The sequence below is a fragment of the Thalassophryne amazonica genome, chromosome 5 (assembly GCF_902500255.1).
Source record: "Thalassophryne amazonica chromosome 5, fThaAma1.1, whole genome shotgun sequence".
NCBI lineage: Eukaryota > Metazoa > Chordata > Actinopteri > Batrachoidiformes > Batrachoididae > Thalassophryne > Thalassophryne amazonica.
The window spans coordinates 78026513-78045546 of NC_047107.1; the positions used below are offsets into that span (position 1 = coordinate 78026513).

The following is a 19034-nucleotide window of genomic DNA, read 5'->3' on the forward strand; positions in this document are numbered from 1 at the left end:
TTAAGCAAAATAAATTACTAATCCTCCACAACATTAAAGCAACAATTTGCAAGACATTACTGAGTAAAATGGAAGTAAAATAAAGAAGTTAGAATAATGTAAATGAGATAAATTGGCTACTTAATAACACCAATTCTTAGTTCAACTTAATTAACATTGTTGAGGCTAAAGGAAATCAAGTAGGCTAAACCATATAGCTAAATGCTTTATTAAAGTTGTGTTTGTATAACTGTAAAGATCTCATGTCATTTACTCAGTACTGGCTGAATTAGAATTACTTAAAAAGAGGCTTGCAAATTGTTACCTTAATGTTTTTCAAGTTTACCACACTGTTTTTTAGAGTGCACGAGCAATATGTTGTAAGTAATCATAAAATGCAGAAAACCTACAAAAACTGTGCAATTTTAAAATAAAAAACACACTGAGCGCTACTGTCACATTGATCCCCATTTATTTGCTTTCAGCAGTTTGAGTGCAAAGGGATTTCTTTCATGTCTTGTTGACTTGAGGGTGTACGTCTGCACACAGTGGCCTTTCTGTAATGTTTGTATGCTGTTTCCATGTCTGAGCTTTGCTCTCACAGTGCAGACACATGCTGGTTAGAGAGGACAGGAACTCTAAATAGCCCGTCTGTCTTTTTGTGTGTTAGCCCTGTGCTGAATTGGCCACCTGTCCAAGCTGTACCCTGACTTAGACTCAGAGCATGCTGGGATAGGTTCCAGCCCCTGTGATTGATTATGAAACAAGATGTGGTCAGGCAACAGCCATTTTATAATTTATTTTCTATGTTATAATTTTGAGGTAGCCAAAACTAGATAAATTTATGCATAGGTGCAAGAATGGATGGGTGCATGCATGAATGGGTGGCTGGATGGATTGATGCATAGATAAATGAGTGGATATGTGCAAAGATGGCTGGATGCATGCATGAATGATGGACAGATGTGTGGATAGATCCATGGATGATGGATGCTTGCATGCATGCATGACAGATGGGTGGATAGATACAAGGATGGATGTGTGCATGCTTGCATGCAGGAATGAATGAATGCCCGATAGCTGGATGGATAGGTGCATGGATGAATGGAAAAAGGCCTTTTCTAATTTAAATTCATGTCATTTTTATTGTTTTCTTGTGCCATATTTTTCATTGATCTTGGTGACTCCTGCAGTAAAAGTAATAACCTTGTTGTGAAAGTGTAGGAACACGGACCCACAACAGGGGGCGCAATGAACGGACAATAGAGAAGGTAAATAACAAGATTTACTTCTGTGAAACAAGCACAGTTAATATAACAAACACAATTTGGGGTCGAATCCGCTGGTGTCGTGTGGGCAGGCTCGAAGGTAGGAGACGTCCGTCTCAGTCGAACCGGAACCACCCAGATCTCCTCTGCCACCGAACCCTGCAAATACTGGAACCGCCAAGTCCCGAATTCCCAGGTGGCCACTGCCTCCGCTCGTCGGATCCGGTACTGCTTAGTCTTAGGCGATATCTCGGCACTGAGGTGGAGACGCCGTCCTCCTGATATACCTCTGTGCTGAGTGGAACAGCTGTGTCTGGTGATGGGTGACAGCTGTCACCCAGGCTACTCCCATGATGCGGCAGCGCCCTCTGGTGCCTGGAGCCCGCACTCCAGGCAGGGCGCCCTCTGGTGGTGGTGGGCCAGCAGTACCTCCTCTTCAGCGGCCCACACAACAAACCTGACATTTCTATTTGACATTTCTCGATCCTCTCCACAGGATGAGAAGATCAATATTTCCCACCTCCTCGTTCCAGTCCCTTTGAATGAGCTGAGACGCTCCATTCATCAGGGCTTAACTTCCACTGATAAATTACTTCACTCATTGCGAGGAGATCCTCGCCTGAGAGGCTGATGTTTGGTCCATACCGACAAACCGAGCCGACGACCCAAATACACAGTGCAAACATTTCAACAAATCTTTTTTTTTTCTTTGTATTTTGTCTGTAGCTACCAGAAAAAAAAAAAAAAAAGATGTGGCACCCAAATAAAAGTCGAGACAAAGACAAAGAGCTGCACACAAAGAGGAGGAGCAGAGCATCTCCTGTATTCATGTCACTTCACACATCATGCAAAGCTGCTGCACACTCACAATCTGGGTCTTCTGTGTTGTGTGGGCCGCCAGAAGAGGAGGTACTGCTGGCCCACCACCAGAGGGCGTCCTGCCTGAAGTGCGGGCTTCAGGCACGAGAGGGCGCTGCCGCCAAGGACACAGCCGGGAGTGACAGCTGTTACTCATTACTTCCTGACAGCTGTCACTCATTCTTCATCACCTCACTCCATAAAACACAGACGTCATCTCCACCTCATCGCCGAGATATCGTACTTCATTGAAGGTAATATCCTCAGCAGTTTTGTGTTACAATATATCTGTATATTGTGAGTGTTTGCAGGAGTACCGGTTCCTCTTTCTGTGGAAGCTGAGTGAGTGCAGGACGGCACTCTTTTCCCCTGAGGAATCACTGCGGTACTCATCACATATTGAGTGAGAGGTGGAGCTGGCATTCCCACCGTTGTTGTTACTGGGTGTACACACACCCACACTTGACTGTCTTTGTTCTTCGCCAGCAGTACCAGATCCGACAGTCGGAGACGGTGATCACCTGGGAATTCGGGACTTGGCAGCTCCAGTATTCACCAGGTTCGGTGGTGGCAGAAATCGTGTGGTTCTGGCCCTTCTCAGGACAGACGTCTTCTATCCTTGAGCCTGCCCACACGTCACCTTTGTAATTTGACTGTAATCATATTCTGAGATTGTCTGTATATTCGTTGTGCACATTTCACAACATTAAATTGTTACTTTTTGGCTCATCTATTGACCGTTCATTTGCGCCCCCTGTTGTGGGTCCGTGTCACTACACTTTCTCAACAGGACATCTCGGCCAGCGTCATGGACTCCGAGGGGCGTCACCCGGCTGTTGAACGACCAATGGGAGAACAGGGAGCGCAGGCGTCTGCAGGAGGCGTGATTGGTGAGCTGCAGCACATTCTCACTGCCTTTACGGCTCGGTTGGATCAAATAACTGAGCAAAACATCCTCCTGAACCGCAGGGTGGAGGCTCTCTCCGCGCAGATGGCGGCGAGCGCTCAGGGCGCTGCTGCAGCTTGTCCTCCTGTCGACCCTGTGCAGGATATGAACGTTCCAGTGGTGGTTCAACAACCCCTCCCACCATCCCCTGAAGCATACATAAGCCCTCCTGAGCCGTACGGAGGTTGTGTGGAGACGTGCGCGGACTTTCTTATGCAGTGTTCGCTCGTCTTCGCACAACGTCCCGTCATGTACGCGTCAGATGCTAGTAAAATAGCTTATGTGATTGCTCTGCTTCGGGGTAAAGCACGCGCCTGGGCTACGGCGCTCTGGGAACAGAACTCACGGTTGTTATCAGCATACACTGGGTTTGTGGGGGAGTTCAGAACAGTGTTTGATCACCCTAACAGAGGAGAGACCGCTTCAACTGTGCTGCTGTCAATGAGACAGGGACGCGAGAGCGCAGCCGCGATGCGGAAGTTGACTGCATAAGCGGCTGCGCTCTCGCGTCCCTGTCTCATTGACAGCAGCACAGTTGAAGCGGTCTCTCCTCTGTTAGGGTGATCAAACACTCAAATGATCAAACATTCCGGCTGGAATAACGTTGCGCTCCGCGCCGCCTTCATAAACGGACTGTCGTTGGTTCTGAAGGAGCAGCTGGTAGCTAAGGAGGAACCGCGGGATTTAGATGGGCTTATCGATCTCGTTATACGATTAGACAATCGGTTGGAGGAATGCCGTCGGGAGCGAGGCGAAGGACGTGACCGGATACGCGCCGCCCCTCTCCCTTCCGGGTTCGAAAAGGGGCCGCCCTCCCCACGCGCCACAGCCGCAGCGCTTTGTGGGACAACAGCTCCCCCTGCTGACGTTGTTAGGGAAACGCACAGGGCCAAAATGAGGAGGTTGATCCGTGGAGAGTGTTTTCTCTGCAGCTCAACTGAGCACACACAGAGAAACTGCCCCAAACGGCCAAAACGACAACACTCGCCCTTAGAGACTGGGCTAAGGGGGGGTCAAAACATTCAAGTGAGACACACACAGATTGCCACACGACTCCCAGTCACAATCCTGAGCGGGGATTTAACCCTTCAAGCCCCAGCACTGGTGGACACGGGGTCAGAAGGGAATCTGCTAGACAGCAGATGGGCAAGGGAGGTAGGGCTCCCTCTGGTGGCGCTTCCTTCGCCATTGCAGGTGCGGGCACTAGATGGCACCCTCCTCCCTTTACTCACACACAAGACACAACCAGTAACTCTGGTGGTGTCTGGAAACCATCGGGAGGAGATTGAGTTTTTTGTAACTCCTTCTACCTCCCGCGTGATTTTGGGCATCCCATGGATGTTGAAGCACAATCCCCAGATTGATTGGCCGTCTGGGGTGGTGGTTCAGTGGAGCAAAACCTGCCATCGGGTGTGTTTAGGATCCTCGGTTCCTCCCGGTTTACAGGCTAAGGAGGAGGTCAAAGTCCCTCCCAATCTGACGGCAGTGCCGGTTGAGTACCACGATCTTGCTGACGTCTTCAGCAAGGATCTGGCACTCACCCTTCCCCCGCACCGTCCGTACGATTGTGCCATTGATTTGGTTCCAGGCGCTGAGTTCCCGTCCAGCAGGCTGTACAACCTCTCAGGACCTGAGCGCGAATCAATGGAGACCTACATCCGGGACTCATTAGCTGCCGGGCTGATCCGGAACTCCACCTCCCCGATGGGGGCAGGTTTCTTCTTTGTGGGCAAGAAAGATGGCGGACTCCATCCATGCATTGATTACAGGGGGCTGAATGAGATTACGGTTCGCAATCGATACCCGTTGCCATTGTTGGATTCCGTGTTCACCCCCCTGCATGGAGCCAAAATCTTTACTAAGCTGGATCTTAGAAATGCGTATCACCTGGTTCGGATCCGGAAGGGAGACGAATGGAAGACGGCATTTAACACCCCGTTAGGTCACTTTGAGTACCTGGTCATGCCGTTTGGCCTCACCAACGCCCCCGTGACGTTCCAAGCCTTGGTTAACGACGTCTTGCGGGACTTCCTGCACCGATTCGTCTTCGTATATATCTGGACGATATTCTCATCTTTTCTCCGGATCCTGAGACCCATGTCCAGCATGTACGTCAGGTCCTGCAGCGGTTGTTAGAGAACCGACTGTTTGTGAAGGGCGAGAAGTGTGAGTTTCACCGCACGTCTTTGTCCTTCCTGGGGTTTATCATCTCCTCTAACTCCGTCGCCCCTGATCCGGCCAAGGTTGCGGCGGTGAGAGATTGGCCCCAACCAACAAGCCGTAGGAAGCTGCAACAGTTCCTCGGCTTCGCTAATTTCTATAGGAGGTTCATTAAGGGCTACAGTCAGGTAGCTAGCCCCCTGACAGCCCTGACCTTTCCAAAAGTCCCCTTCACCTGGTCGGATCGGTGCGAAGCCGCGTTCAAGGAGTTGAAACGACGGTTCTCTACTGCGCCAGTTTTGGTGCAGCCCGACCCTAGCCGCCAGTTCATGGTTGAAGTGGACGCCTCTGACTCAGGGATAGGAACCGTGCTGTCCCAGAGCGGAGAGACCGATAAGGTTCTTCACCCGTGTGCCTACTTTTCACGCAGGTTGACCCCGGCTGAACGGAACTATGATGTCGGCAATCGAGAACTCCTTGCGGTGAAAGAGGCTCTTGAGGAGTGGAGACACCTGTTGGAGGGAGCGTCTGTGCCGTTCACGGTTTTCACTGACCATCGGAACCTGGAGTATATCAGGACCGCCAAGCGGCTGAACCCCAGGCAAGCCCGCTGGTCACTGTTCTTTGGGCGTTTTGACTTCCGGATCACCTATCGCCCCGGGACCAAGAACCAGAGGTCGGATGCCTTGTCCCGGGTACACGAAGAGGAGGTCAAAACTGCACTATAGGATCCACCGGAGCCCATCCTGCCTGAGTCCACTATCATGGCCACCCTCACCTGGGACATGGAGAAGACTGTCCGGGAGGCCCTGGCACGGAGCCCGGACCCAGGAACAGGTCCGAAGAACCGTTTATACATCCCACCAGAGGCCAGAGCTGCAGTCTTGGACTTCTGTCACGGCTCCAAGCTCTCCTGTCATCCAGGGGTGCGAAGGACCGTGGCAGTTGTCCGGCAGCACTTCTGGTGGGCGTCTATGGAGGCCGATGTCCGGGAGTATATCCAGGCCTGCACCACCTGTGCCAGGGGCAAGGCAGACCATAAAAGGTCCCAAGGACTTCTCCAGCCATTACCGGTGCCTCATCGCCCCTGGTCCCACATCGGCCTGGATTTCGTCACGGGCCTCCCGCCGTCCCAGGGCAACAACGATAGTGGACCGATTCTCCAAGGCAGCCCACTTCGTGGCCCTCCCGAAGCTCCCAACAGCCCAGGAGACAGCAGACCTCCTGGTCCACCACGTCGTCCGTCTGCATGGGATAGCCACCGACATCGTCTCTGACCGTGGTCCCCAGTTCTCCTCACACGTCTGGAGGAGCTTCTGCAGGGAACTTGGGGCCACCGTGAGCCTCTCGTCCGGGTACCATCCACAGACGAACGGACAGGCAGAGCGGGCCAACCAGGAACTGGAACTGTTACTGGAGCTGTTACTCATTACTTCCTGACAGCTGTCACTCATTCTTCATCACCTCACTCCATAAAACCCAGACGTCATCTCCACCTCATCGCCGAGATATCGTACTTCATTGAAGGTAATATCCTCAGCCGTTTTGTGTTACAATATATCTGTATATTGTGAGTGTTTGCAGGAGTACCGGTTCCTCTTTCTGTGGAAGCTGAGTGAGTGCAGGACGGCACTCTTTTCCCCTGAGGAATCACTGCGGTACTCATCACATATTGAGTGAGAGGTGGAGCTGGCATTCCCACCGTTGTTGTTACTGGGTGTACACACACCCACACTTGACTGTCTTTGTTCTCGCCAGCAGTACCAGATCCAACAGTCGGAGACGGTGATCACCTGGGAATTCGGGACTTGGCGGCTCCAGTATTCACCAGGTTCGGTGGTGGCAGAAATCGTGTGGTTCCGGCCCTTCTCAGGACAGACGTCTTCTATCCTCGAGCCTGCCCACACGTCACCTTTGTAATTTGACTGTAATCATATTCTGAGATTGTCTGTATATTCGTTGTGCACATTTCACAACATTAAATTGTTACTTTTTGGCTCATCTATTGACCGTTCATTTGCGCCCCCTGTTGTGGGTCCGTGTCACTACACTTTCTCAACACTTCTGTGTGCACGTTTGTCCTGCTACATCTTCTCAAGTGAGGAAATCAAGACAGCTAGCTGACATTTTGGGTGGAGCAATGAATGACCACTGACCTATATATTGGCACCATCAGCAGGCAGCTCGTTACCATGGCACCGGGAGGAGCAGATGCAGAAAGGGATAAACGCCAGTGAAAGCCCTCTTTTTTGGGGAGGAGAGAGAACCTGACTCAGTTGGTTTGAATTTTGCCTGTCAGCTAGAATCTGCTGTTGCTGTGCAATAGCCAGGAAAGTGTTCCTCAGAGCTACAAAATAGTTAAAGAAGGCATCTTTATCTGACAGATATGCCCAGTGGGGTTTTGTCCTGTATGCATGAAGCTGTGTTCACACAAAGCTGCTGTTGCTGCTTCCACTTAAACCAGACATCAAATATTCAACACTTCACACCAGGCAAATGGTGCACAGCTGCAGGATTTCAAAGGTACGTGTTTGGCCTCTAAACCCACATAAACACGATAAAGGATACACTGAGGTGCAGAGGAGCAGCACTGGCTTTCAGGTTGTGTTCTGTCTATGAATAGCAGGGGTGTGAAATAGCATAATTGTTCTTGTCTGCACATCTTCTTGGCCAATCAGAGGACAGAGCTCATCCATCCGGTTTCACCTTGACACTGAGCAGCGACACAACGTCTCACTTGCAGACACTCGTTTTGCTGCATGTCCCTGCTTTTGGAAAGCTGTCCAAGCCCAATAGTGTCCATGAAGTCAAATCACAGCAGGTTTTTGTCAACAACAGACTGACTGAAATACTTTAACATCAAGATAGTGATGAAAAACATAAAAATAGCAAAACTTCAGTTATAGAATTATGTTTTTATAAAAAAAAATAATCAAAAGGGCCGCCCGTACAGAGGCACAATTTCTTCAAAGAATATTAGAAATTATTCAAAGGATAGGAAAACACTCACCGTTACACCACTGAAACGGGTGCATCAATGCACCAGAGAGGAGTCCTGTTTGCAGCCTCCTGCACAGATGGAAAAGCGCCGTAAAGTCCGCAGAAGGAGTCCGTGCAAAAGCGCCCGGACACAATAACACCAGCAAATAAGTCTCTAAAAAACGGACAAAAACGCTTATGCGACCGTTAGAACTATATTAATGCATCACTGCAGATATTAAAAAAAATAGATGATATGTGTGTTTCTCCGGTCCGTGCTCGGTTCAGTGGTTGTTTTTGTTGTTATTGTCAGGAGGCATCGCAGCGACCCGACAGCAGCGTCTGAGACAACACCGCCCGCCCCGCCCCCGCACACACGACTGACGTGTAGGCCAACCAATCACCGCGCCAGAAATTGTAACGTAATTACGACGGACAGACGCGCGCGCGCACACACTAATAAATACTTTGTAACGTCCTTAAAGATGAACAGTAAGGTGTTACCGTGCCAAAAAAAGCAACAAAAAACAAAAACTATTGTTACGTTCTCCCTGTGAGATTTACAATAACATTTGCACACTATAAATTTCAACTGCTATCATAATGTCATGTATTTTATTTATGCACTGCAAATGTTTTAAGTGCTTTTATTGTTCCTAAGAGTTAAAAATAAATAATGGTTGGTATTTGTGACCAACTGTCACATTTAAACGTTCATTGTTTCTCAGACTGCTCTCCTGCAATTTATTGGGTAGTATTGCTTTAATTTTTACAATTACTTTATTACTGAGTGATCAACAACTGTGAAATCAAATCCTGTTTTAATCTGGAAGAAATGAGGTTTGTAAGTTGATAATTGTTTTTTTGTTTTTTTAATTAACTTGAGCAAAATCTCACATTTGATAATAATTAGTAATTGCAGGTCCAATTTGGTTTTCTGTTTACACACACACACACACACACACAAAAGAATTTTATGACATTTATCCAGGTCTGGGTTGTAGTTGCAGTAGACCAAGCAGCTACACTCTCCTCAGCTAAGTCTCTAACTCTTCCTGGGGGATCTCAAGACCTTCCCAAGCAAGCTGACAATTATTATTGCTCCAGCGTGTCCTGGGACTTCCCCGGGGCCTCCTCCTAACTGGATGTCCCAGGAAGACTTCCCTTGGGAGATGACCAGGGGGCATCCTCACCAGATGCCCAAACTATTTCAGCTGGCTACTTTTGATGCAAAGAAGCCGCGGCTCTACTCAGAGTCTGTCCTAGACATTCAAGCTTCTCACCCTGTCCAGGAGTGTAAAGGCCAGATCCCTGATGGAGGAATCTCATTTCTGCTGTTGCATCCTCGACTGTTTTTACATCATTGCCCAGAGTTCATTAACATAGGTGAGGATGGATCGTAAAACAAATCGACTGGCAAATCGAGTCTTGCATTCTGGCTCAGTTCTTTCTTCACTATTCATTTTGGTCTGGTACAGTGTCTGCAAACCAAAAGATGCCCCCCCCCCAATCTGTCTATCGCTCTCACTCTCCATCCTACCCCTACTCGTGAACAAGACCCAAAGATGCTTGAACTCCTCCACTTGGGGCAATATTTCTCACCTGCCCTGGAGGTAACAATCTGCCCTTTTCCAACAGAGGACCATGGTCTCAGATTTGGAGCTGATCCTCATCCTACCTGATCTGAGGATCAGAAAAAACTAACACTGCAATTTTGTCAAAATAGTGCAACGCCAATTCCACTGTTACAATATATGCCCATTTGTTGTGTGGGCCGCTGAAGAGGAGGTACTGCTGGCCCACCACCAGAGGGCGCCCTGCCTGAAGTGCGGGCTTCAGGCACGAGGGGGCGCGCCCCCGCGACGTTCCAAGCTTTGGTTAATGACGTCTTGCGGGACTTCCTGCATCGGTTCGTCTTTGTATACCTGGACGATATTCTCATCTTCTCCCCGGATCCTGAGACTCATGTCAGGCATGTACGTCAGGTCCTGCAGCGGTTATTGGAGAACCGGTTGTTTGTGAAGGGCGAGAAGTGCGAGTTCCACCGCACTTCTTTGTCCTTCCTGGGGTTTATAATCTCCTCCAACTCCGTCGCCCCTGATCTGGCCAAGGTTGCGGCGGTGAAAGATTGGCCCCAACCGACAAGCCGTAGGAAGCTGCAACAGTTCCTCGGCTTTGCAAATTTCTACAGGAGGTTCATTAAGGGCTACAGTCAGGTGGTTAGTCCCCTGACAGCCCTGACCTCCCCAAAAGTCCCCTTCACCTGGTCGGATCGGTGCGAAGCCGCTTTTAGGGAGTTGAAACGCTGGTTCTCGACTGCACCAGTTCTGGTGCAACCCAATCCTAGCCGCCAGTTCGTCGTTGAAGTGGATGCCTCTGACTCAGGGATAGGAGCCGTGCTGTCCCAGAGCAGGGAGTCTGATACGGTCCTCCACCCTTGTGCCTATTTTTCCCGCAGGTTGACCCAGGCAGAACGGAACTATGATGTGGGCAATTGGGAACTCCTTGCGGTGAAGACACCTGTTGGAGGGAGCTGCGGTGCCATTCACAGTTTTCACGGACCATCGGAACCTGGAGTACATCCAGACCGCCAAGCGTCTGAACCCCAGGCAAGCCCGCTGGTCACTGTTCTTCGGGCGTTTTGACTTCCAGATCACCTACCGCCCAGGGACCAAGAACCAGAGATCCAACGCCTTGTCCCGGGTACATGAAGAGGAAGTCAAAACGGAGCTGTCAGATCCTCCGGAACCAATCATCCCCGAGTCCACTATCGTGGCCACCCTCACCTGGGACGTGGAGAAGACTGTCCGGGAGGCCCTGGCACGGAGCCCGGACCCGGGGACCAACCCGAAGAACCGACTGTACGTCCCACCACAGGCCAGAGCTGCAGTCCTGGACTTCTGTCACGGTTCCAAGCTCTCCTGTCACCCAGGGGTGCGAAGAACCGTGGCAGTGGTCCGGCAGATCTTCTGGTGGGCGTCCATGGAGGCCGACGTCCGGGAATATGTCCAGGCCTGTACCACCTGTGCCAGGGGCAAGGCAGACCACAAGAAGACTCAAGGACTCCTCCAGCCGCTTCCGGTGCCTCATCGCCCCTGGTCACACATCGGCCTGGACTTTGTCACGGGCCTCCTGCCGTCCCAGGGCATGATGACCATCCTCACGGTAGTGGACCGATTCTCCAAGGCGGCCCACTTCGTGGCCCTCCCGAAGCTCCCAACAGCCCAGGAGACCGCAGACCTCCTGGTCCACCACGTTGTACGTCTGCATGGGATACCAACTGACATTGTCTCGGATCGTGGTCCTCAGTTCTCCTCTCAAGTCTGGAGGAGTTTCTGCAGGGAACTGGGGGCCACCATGAGCCTCTCGTCTGGGTATCATCCACAGACGAATGGACAGGCAGAGCGGGCGAACCAGGAACTTGAACAGGCCCTCCGCTGCGTGACCTCTGCGCACCCGGCGGCCTGGAGTGACCATCTGGCCTGGATCGAGTACGGTCATAACAGCCAAGTGTCCTCTGCCACCGGCCTCTCCCCATTTGAGGTGTGTTTGGGGTACCAGCCACCATTGTTCCCAGTGGTGGAGGGAGAGGTCAATGCCCCCTCGGTCCAGGCCCACCTTCGCAGATGCCGTCGGGTGTGGCGCACCGCCCGCTCTGCCCTGCTGAAGGCCCGGACGAGGGCCAAGGCCCATGTAGACCGCCGGCTTTCCCCGGCCCCTGCATACCAGCCTGGGCAGGAGGTATGGCTTTCCACCAAGGACATCCCCTTACAGGTGGAATCACCAAAATTGAAAGACCGCTACATCGGACCGTTCAGAATCCTCAAGATCCTCAGTCCTGCCGCAGTGAAGCTACAACTCCCAGCTTCACTGCGGATCCACCCGGTCTTCCATGTGTCACGCATCAAAACTCACCACATTTCACCCCTCTGCACCCCCGGACCGGCGCCGCCTCCTGCCCGGATCATCGACAGGGAGCCTGCCTGGACTGTTCGCAGGCTCCTGGACATCCGTCGTAAGGGCCAGGGGTTCCAGTATTTGGTGGACTGGGAGGGGTATGGACCCGAAGAACGCTCCTGGGTGAAGAGGAGCTTCATCCTGGACCCGGCCCTCCTGGCCGACTTCTACAACCGTCACCCCAACAAGCCAGGTTGAGGGGGGGGGGGTCCTGTTGTGTGGGCCGCTGAAGAGGAGGTACTGCTGGCCCACCACCAGAGGGCGCCCTGCCTGAAGTGCGGGCTTCAGGCACGAGGGGGCGCAACCGCCTCGCAGGAGCAACCGGGAGTGACAGCTGTCACTCATCATCATCACCAGCTGTCACTCATCACCACCATCTCCACAAAAGCCGGGCAGCAACTCCACCTTGCTGCCGAGATATCGTCTTACCTTCAGGTAAACACTCAGCCATAGTTTTGGTGCCGTACACACACAATTGTTGTGGACATTTTTCAGGCGAACCTGTTGACTGGGCAGCAGCTGGAAGCTGGGAGGAGATGACGCTCTTCGCTCATCGGATAAGTAGTCACTCAGGCGCTGCACGTTATTGTTCCTGTTTCGGAGGTGGAGGTGTTTTTTACCACCCGATAATGGAGAGACTGTTGCTGACTGTTGTACTGGGTATGTATCCACGCACCCACCATTAACTGTTTCTGCCTCCTGCCAGCAGTACCAGGTCTGACAGCTGGAGACGGTGGCCACCTGGGGACTCAGGACTTGGCGGCTCCGGTGTGCTTCAAATCCGTTGGCAGTGGAAATCGTGTGGGGCCCGCTCTTCTCTGGACAGACGTCTTCTATCCTCGAGCCTGCCCACACGTCACCTTTATATATATTGACTGAATTCAAAATCTGTGATTGTCTGTATTTTGTTGTGCACATTCACAACATTAAATTGTTATCTTTTTGGCTCATCCACTGTCCGTTCATTTACGCCCCCTGTTGTGGGTCCGTGTCACTACACTTTCCCAACACCATTGTCACAGTTGCTGTGATAAAGAAAGATGATAAAGAAAGAAAGAAATTAAGTCCACACTTTAAAATTTTCATCAGAATGACTTTAATGAATTATAAAATTATTAACAAATGTGAATTACAAGTACAACTTTTCAAAATGGATTGTTCCACCAGCCATTTTTATGATTAATTGACTAATTGGATAAGAGCATAGGTTTGCTGAAAAAGATGTGAAACATTTATGAGGTTGATTTGTGCTCCTGTCATGTGGAGATAAAGGAGCCCTGTGATCAGCCAATTTTTTTTACAATCCTGGTTATATTAAAAATGTTAGCAATCAAGCCTTTGACTATCTTATATTGACACATGACAACAATTTGGTAAAAAAGGAATGGGTGAGAGTGGAGGGGCAGTCCACAGAGTTACAACTATCCATCTTCAAAATAGCCACAAAATTATGCTAAGAATGAAATGTTAGTCTCATGCATGGATCATGACTTTTATTTCTTGCTGTATTCGGCAGGCGATCATTATCATTATTAACAATGTTCAAGCAAAATATTTTGTATCCCTGAGAGGCCAGTTTTACTGATTATAGCTACATAATGTAACTGGAAGGTTTGGAAAAATATGGTAGATAATATTCATCTCCATTATTATTCATTCCTTCCCCCAACAATGTGAAGAAAAATTGATTTCTCCCATGCGAAGCAACCACCACAGATGAGTAGACACTTTTTCCCCCCAGAAAGAATTTACAGAAAAACTCTTTCAGACCAAATTTGTAGCATAATCTATTTCTGAACTGCACCTAGAAGTCCAGTATGTTACAACCCCACAGCAAAATGCAGTTACAGTTAGCAGTTGAAATACTGATGTTTTAATCCTGCAGTATGAAGTTCATTCTCAATTACAAGTGACACAATGCCTTGGGATTTCAGAAGAAATAGATTTGCTCATATGATGTGAAGTTTCCAGCATAGACAGGCGTGTACATGTAAATCAGTGATGCAGCCTCTTCCTCAGGACTGGAAAAGTGATGCAAACTCTTCCTCCCTAAAACACAGCAGAGACATGCTAGTTATTTGATGTAGTGTTTGAAACACTACAAAAAGTTAATCAGTTTTCAACAAACAGGGAATAATGAGAGTAACGAGAGGTTGACTTGGGACCTCTCTATGATTTTGTACGTCCCAAAGTCACCAGCCTTGGCATCGCCATAGACAGCGATTTTAAACTTGATAAACAAATTAATGGTGTTTTGAAATCGTGCTTTTATCATCTCAGTCTTTTATCAAACGTAAAACCGTTTTTATCTTTTAATCTTTTTGAACAAGTTGTGCACTCTTTTATTTCAAGTCGTCTGGACTACTGTAATGCACTTTATTTTGGCATCAACCAACGGGCTCTTTTCCGTCTGCAGTTAGTCCAGAACGCTACAGCGCGACTTTTAACAGGGGCCTGGAAGCATGATCACATAACCCCAATTCTTGCATCTTTACACTGGTTTCCTGTTCATTTTAGAACTGATTTTAAGATTTTATTGTTTGTATTTAAAGCTTTGAATGGAATGACCCCTCAGTACATTACTGACCTCCTACAACAGCTCGTGGTGCCGAAGATGAGATTTAAAACCGGGGGGGACAGGGCTTTCTCTGTGGCTGGTCCCAGACTCTGGAACGCTCTGCCCCTCCACGAACAGCTCCCACAGTGGAGTGTTTTAAGTCTCGTCTGAAGACCCACTTTTATTCTCTGGTTTTTAACACCACTTGAGTTGTGTGGTCCTCTGTTTTATTGTTTGGTTTTTACTGTTTTTTATCTAGGTTGATTCTATTGGTTTTATCTTTTGTATGCTGTATTTATTTCTGTTGATTTTATTAGTTTTTTTATCTTTGCGTGTTTTATTTATTTTTATTGTTATTTTACTTATTTTTAATTTATTTCTTGACGATTTGGGTCTTATCTATTGTGATGCTATGTGCAGAACTTTAGAACGTCTTTGTTGTTAAATGTGCTATATAAATAAAGTGGACTGGACTGGATTAATGTTCTGGCGTAAAGGTTTCATTTGTGAATTTCAAAACAGTGATCTGTTTTCAGATGTAATTGTTTCATTTAATGTTCCAAGCATTTGGAAACAGGCACATTATTTGTAGCATTATATACAACAAAAGAGGGAATCTTTTTTTTTTGTTTGTTTTTTGATGTAGTGTTTAAAACACTTCAAAGAGTGAATCAATTTTCAACAAACAGGGAATAATGTTCTGACTTCAATGTTTCTTTTAATTATTTTTTTAGTATTTAGGGAGTAAGTCACCGTCAAGTCACTCTCAAGTCATGAATCAGCAAGTCCCAAGTCAAGTCTCAAAGCTGACTTCAGACTTGACTTGGGACTTGCTGACTTGGGACTTGCTGATTCATGACTTGAGAGTGACTTGACAGTGACTTACTCCCACCTCTGATGCAGACCCACCTTGGATCTACTGTGGTGTCCCCAAGAGAAAACAAAGAAGCAGCCGACGGTACTTACTTTACCATTATTATTATTTAAAACTTTTTGTGAAAGTTCACACAGGAAAATGTTCTAAGCAATAACCCAAGTGGAATCTTCACTTACCAACAACAACATATCCGGTGAACATTTCTGATCTTATAATAATACATCAATCATAATTATCATTGACAACATAAATGTTTTCCAGCTTACCTTCATTGACAAAAAAGTCAGCCAGAAGTGCAGACAACTGAGCAGCGTGATGGGAGTGAGGGAAGTTCTCTTTGATGTCCCACTGAAAGCGATTCACCTCTGGGTGCCATTGGACTCCATAGAAAGGATATTTTTTAGCTGCCACACAAAAACAGAATTTATACAGTACATCTGTTTTTACCAATTCAGTGACTAAGTTTGGAAAATGTTTTCTCTCGCAGTCAGGTTAACATAAAAATTACTTTCTAACCTTCCATAGTGGAGACAAACTGGACTCCGTTCGTCGCAACATTTGTTGACAGAATGTTGAAGAAACTGTTTAGCTTCTCATTTCCAACAAAGTCCTGCAAGAAGAGAATGAAGTAAATTCTGAGTGAAAAATAAGCATTTGGTCATGTATTTTCAGTGATGGGCACAGCTAATCCAAAAATTAGCTTTGATAACGGCTAACTGAACTGAAAAGTGCAGTTTAAGCAGCTTGGGACTCCGGCAAGGACGGTCGCATTCCTCCCCTCTCCTCTCCTCCTTTCTGCTCTCTATCTCTGCTCCAACCTTCAAAGTCCCAGTTTCACCAGACTGTGAATTCTTCAAATTAAGATTTGGATTAACCATGGAATTGATCTGCTGGTCTCTCAACACTATTGACACCATTTTTTTCGACAAGGAATCAGGGCTGGGGGACTCTGCGTGCCCTGACGGAAACTACCCAGTGGGCTATGCTCTTGACGCCTGAGAGAGACGGGGTGTGACATGCTTGGTTTCACTCTCTGTGGAAGACGAGAATTCATTCTTATTCGCTTTTATGGTGGGGGGTTTGGCACTGATTGGTTTGTGCGCTGCCCTGACCCACAGGAATATTAGCAAGACGGCTGCTTCCAGAATTTCGTCCCATCATCTGTCCATCATGATTAATGAGTTGGGCAATGCTGTGTAATCTCAGACTGCGTGAACTCTTGAACTCAAACGCAAAATGGATACAATCTCGGAGCAAATCACTGCATTGCAAAGGAATGTGTCACTGAGGACTGGAGAATATTCTTCATACTTTTGGACTCTCGACGGTCAGAGGTGCAATAAATGGAATTCTGTATCTCTCTGCCTAACATCAACATGGCAGCCTTATCGGCTCCTGAAGGCCAAATTCCTTGCTCTTCCCCAGAAGGATTTATGGCCTTGGTAAAGGAATTCGGCTCCCCCTTCTCATCTATCCCCCCACAAGGACAGAAACTGTCAGACTTTACACACACACAGACAGAAATTTAACTCATCTGCACAAAACGCATGTCTCCCCTCCTCCATCCCTATTACCCCTGCCCCCGTGTCTCTCCACTCCCCTCACCCTGGCTTCCTCCCTGCCACTTCGAAGGCAGCGCAGTTTTTACTGCTGCAGCCTTCAACCCCTAAGGCCGGGTTCACACGGCAGGATAATTAGGCCGATATCGGACCCGATCTTCCCCTTCCAACAATCTTAAGGACACCCTGACAATCGTGATGACGCTAAAGATAATCTTATCAGATATTCCTGCCATGTGTGGTGTGTTAAGAGCGCTCTGATCTGCTCGGAAGGCCATCAGGAGCGCTCCGATCGCAAATCGGGGATATTCAACATGTTGGATTTTTTTGGCCCGATATCGCAGCGTGTCTTGTGTCCTCCGACCACAAACGAGCCCGCAGCCTGCTGAATGTGATGTGCAGCCAATCAGAAAGCGAGGTGACAGACGCACGGAGCAGAAAATAAAATCAAAACAGCTGTTCTGACTTACCAGAAAATCCGGTGGTCGCGCTGTCTCCACTCCTTTAAAGAACGCCTTTTCTTTTTCTTTTTGTATCGTTTTTTCCCTCTGTTTTAAATAGTCCACAAAGTACCTCAGTTTGTTTACTCTGAAGTCACACTTAATCTCGAGAGATTTTGCGAGATTTCCTGTCAGAGCTGTGAATGTCCATGTGTGAAATCTGTCCGTGTGTGGTGTTGTTGTCCTTACCGTGTGGCTGAACACCACACACTGTACAACCAAACCTGTTAGATCCATGATTTTTTTATCTACACGTGTGTGGTCTCTCAGGTTTTGGAAACCTAAAGATAATTTTAAAATCCTGCTGTGTGAACCAGGCTTAAACTGGGCGGCACGGGTCCCTCCTGCTGCGGCCTTCACCCACTTTGCCTCAATTCAGATGACGGATTGCTTCAAATTTAGAGCACATTAACAATGTCAAATATATATGTGTTGTCTGTAATTTTGATGTGTGCCATTATTACAGTAAACAAGTAATAATTGTGGATTAATTGCCCTTTTAGGGATCAATAAAGTTGTCTGAAGTCTGAAGTTAACTGTGAATGCTAAACTGATAAACCACTTAAACATTAAGGTGAAGCTACTGCTAACTTCTCATTTTTATTATATGAATTCACTTTTAGCTTGAAAAGCCTGAAAAACAAATGTAAAGAGCTGAAATTTTAATATGCTGAAGCATAAACATTTTCATGATGATAATCAAGATGTATATAAATAATTAAATGAACAAATTAAATTAAACAGTAGTTTCTATTTTGTTTCTATCTCTCTCTCTCTCTCTCTCTCTATATATTATATATATATATATATATAGAGAGAGAGAGAGAGAGAGAGAGAGAGAGAGAGAGATATATCACCAAATCACAACAAAAGCCACAAAAGCCATCCCAAGGCTCTTCACAAGGGTCAGGTCTATGTAAACCCACCACCCCCCTGAGCAAGCACATAGGCTAGATGAACACTCTTCACAAATGCTGCTGCCAAGTGATGCCTTTCATTGACAGCACAGAGTTACCATTAAACATACAGTTTATTCACAGTACATAAAGTATGAAATGAATAAGACATATTAAAAAAAATAATAATAATTTTGTCTAGTGCATTGTCTGTGGGGATCCACGGCTCTAGATTGGGTAGTGTTTATAAAATAGGTAGCTGACATTTTTTTAAGGGTAGGAATAAATTATGCAAAGTTTCCATAATAAGTCAGAATGGCGTGTGAGTCCAGAATGTTTTTAGAACCTTAGGGCCCTGTCCCACTGGCATTTAGAAGGATTTGCGTATGGATTACGCACAAAATTGGCCCATATTCGCCAAACATCTGCAATATCCGTGTAACATGCCTGTACGAGTCGGCCGTCATCCGAACACGCCCGTGATCATCCGAACACGCC

General features: G+C 47.8%; 2 protein-coding genes across 5 annotated transcripts in view; both read right to left on the reverse strand.

Annotated features, from left to right (window-relative positions):
* rnf122 (ring finger protein 122) overlaps positions 1–8489 on the reverse strand; it is a 68993-nt gene extending 60504 nt beyond the window's left edge. Inside the window, exon 1 of one of the 3 annotated variants that reach the window (XM_034170599.1) lies at positions 8222–8489. In XM_034170599.1, coding sequence (XP_034026490.1) covers positions 8222–8246 — 25 coding nt within the window. In that variant the 5' untranslated portion in view covers positions 8247–8489. The remainder of the gene's footprint in view (positions 1–8221) is intronic. The other 2 variants (XM_034170598.1, XM_034170596.1) reach the window with 2 other exon arrangements.
* Positions 8490–13224: 4735 nt separating this feature from the next.
* LOC117510759 (gamma-glutamyl hydrolase) overlaps positions 13225–19034 on the reverse strand; it is a 38060-nt gene continuing 32250 nt past the window's right edge. For both annotated transcript variants that reach the window (XM_034170601.1, XM_034170600.1), the window contains exons 7-9: positions 16098–16191; positions 15848–15985; positions 13225–14196 (exon numbers count right to left, since the gene is read on the reverse strand). In XM_034170601.1, coding sequence (XP_034026492.1) covers positions 14078–14196; positions 15848–15985; positions 16098–16191 — 351 coding nt within the window. In that variant the 3' untranslated portion in view covers positions 13225–14077. The remainder of the gene's footprint in view (positions 14197–15847; positions 15986–16097; positions 16192–19034) is intronic.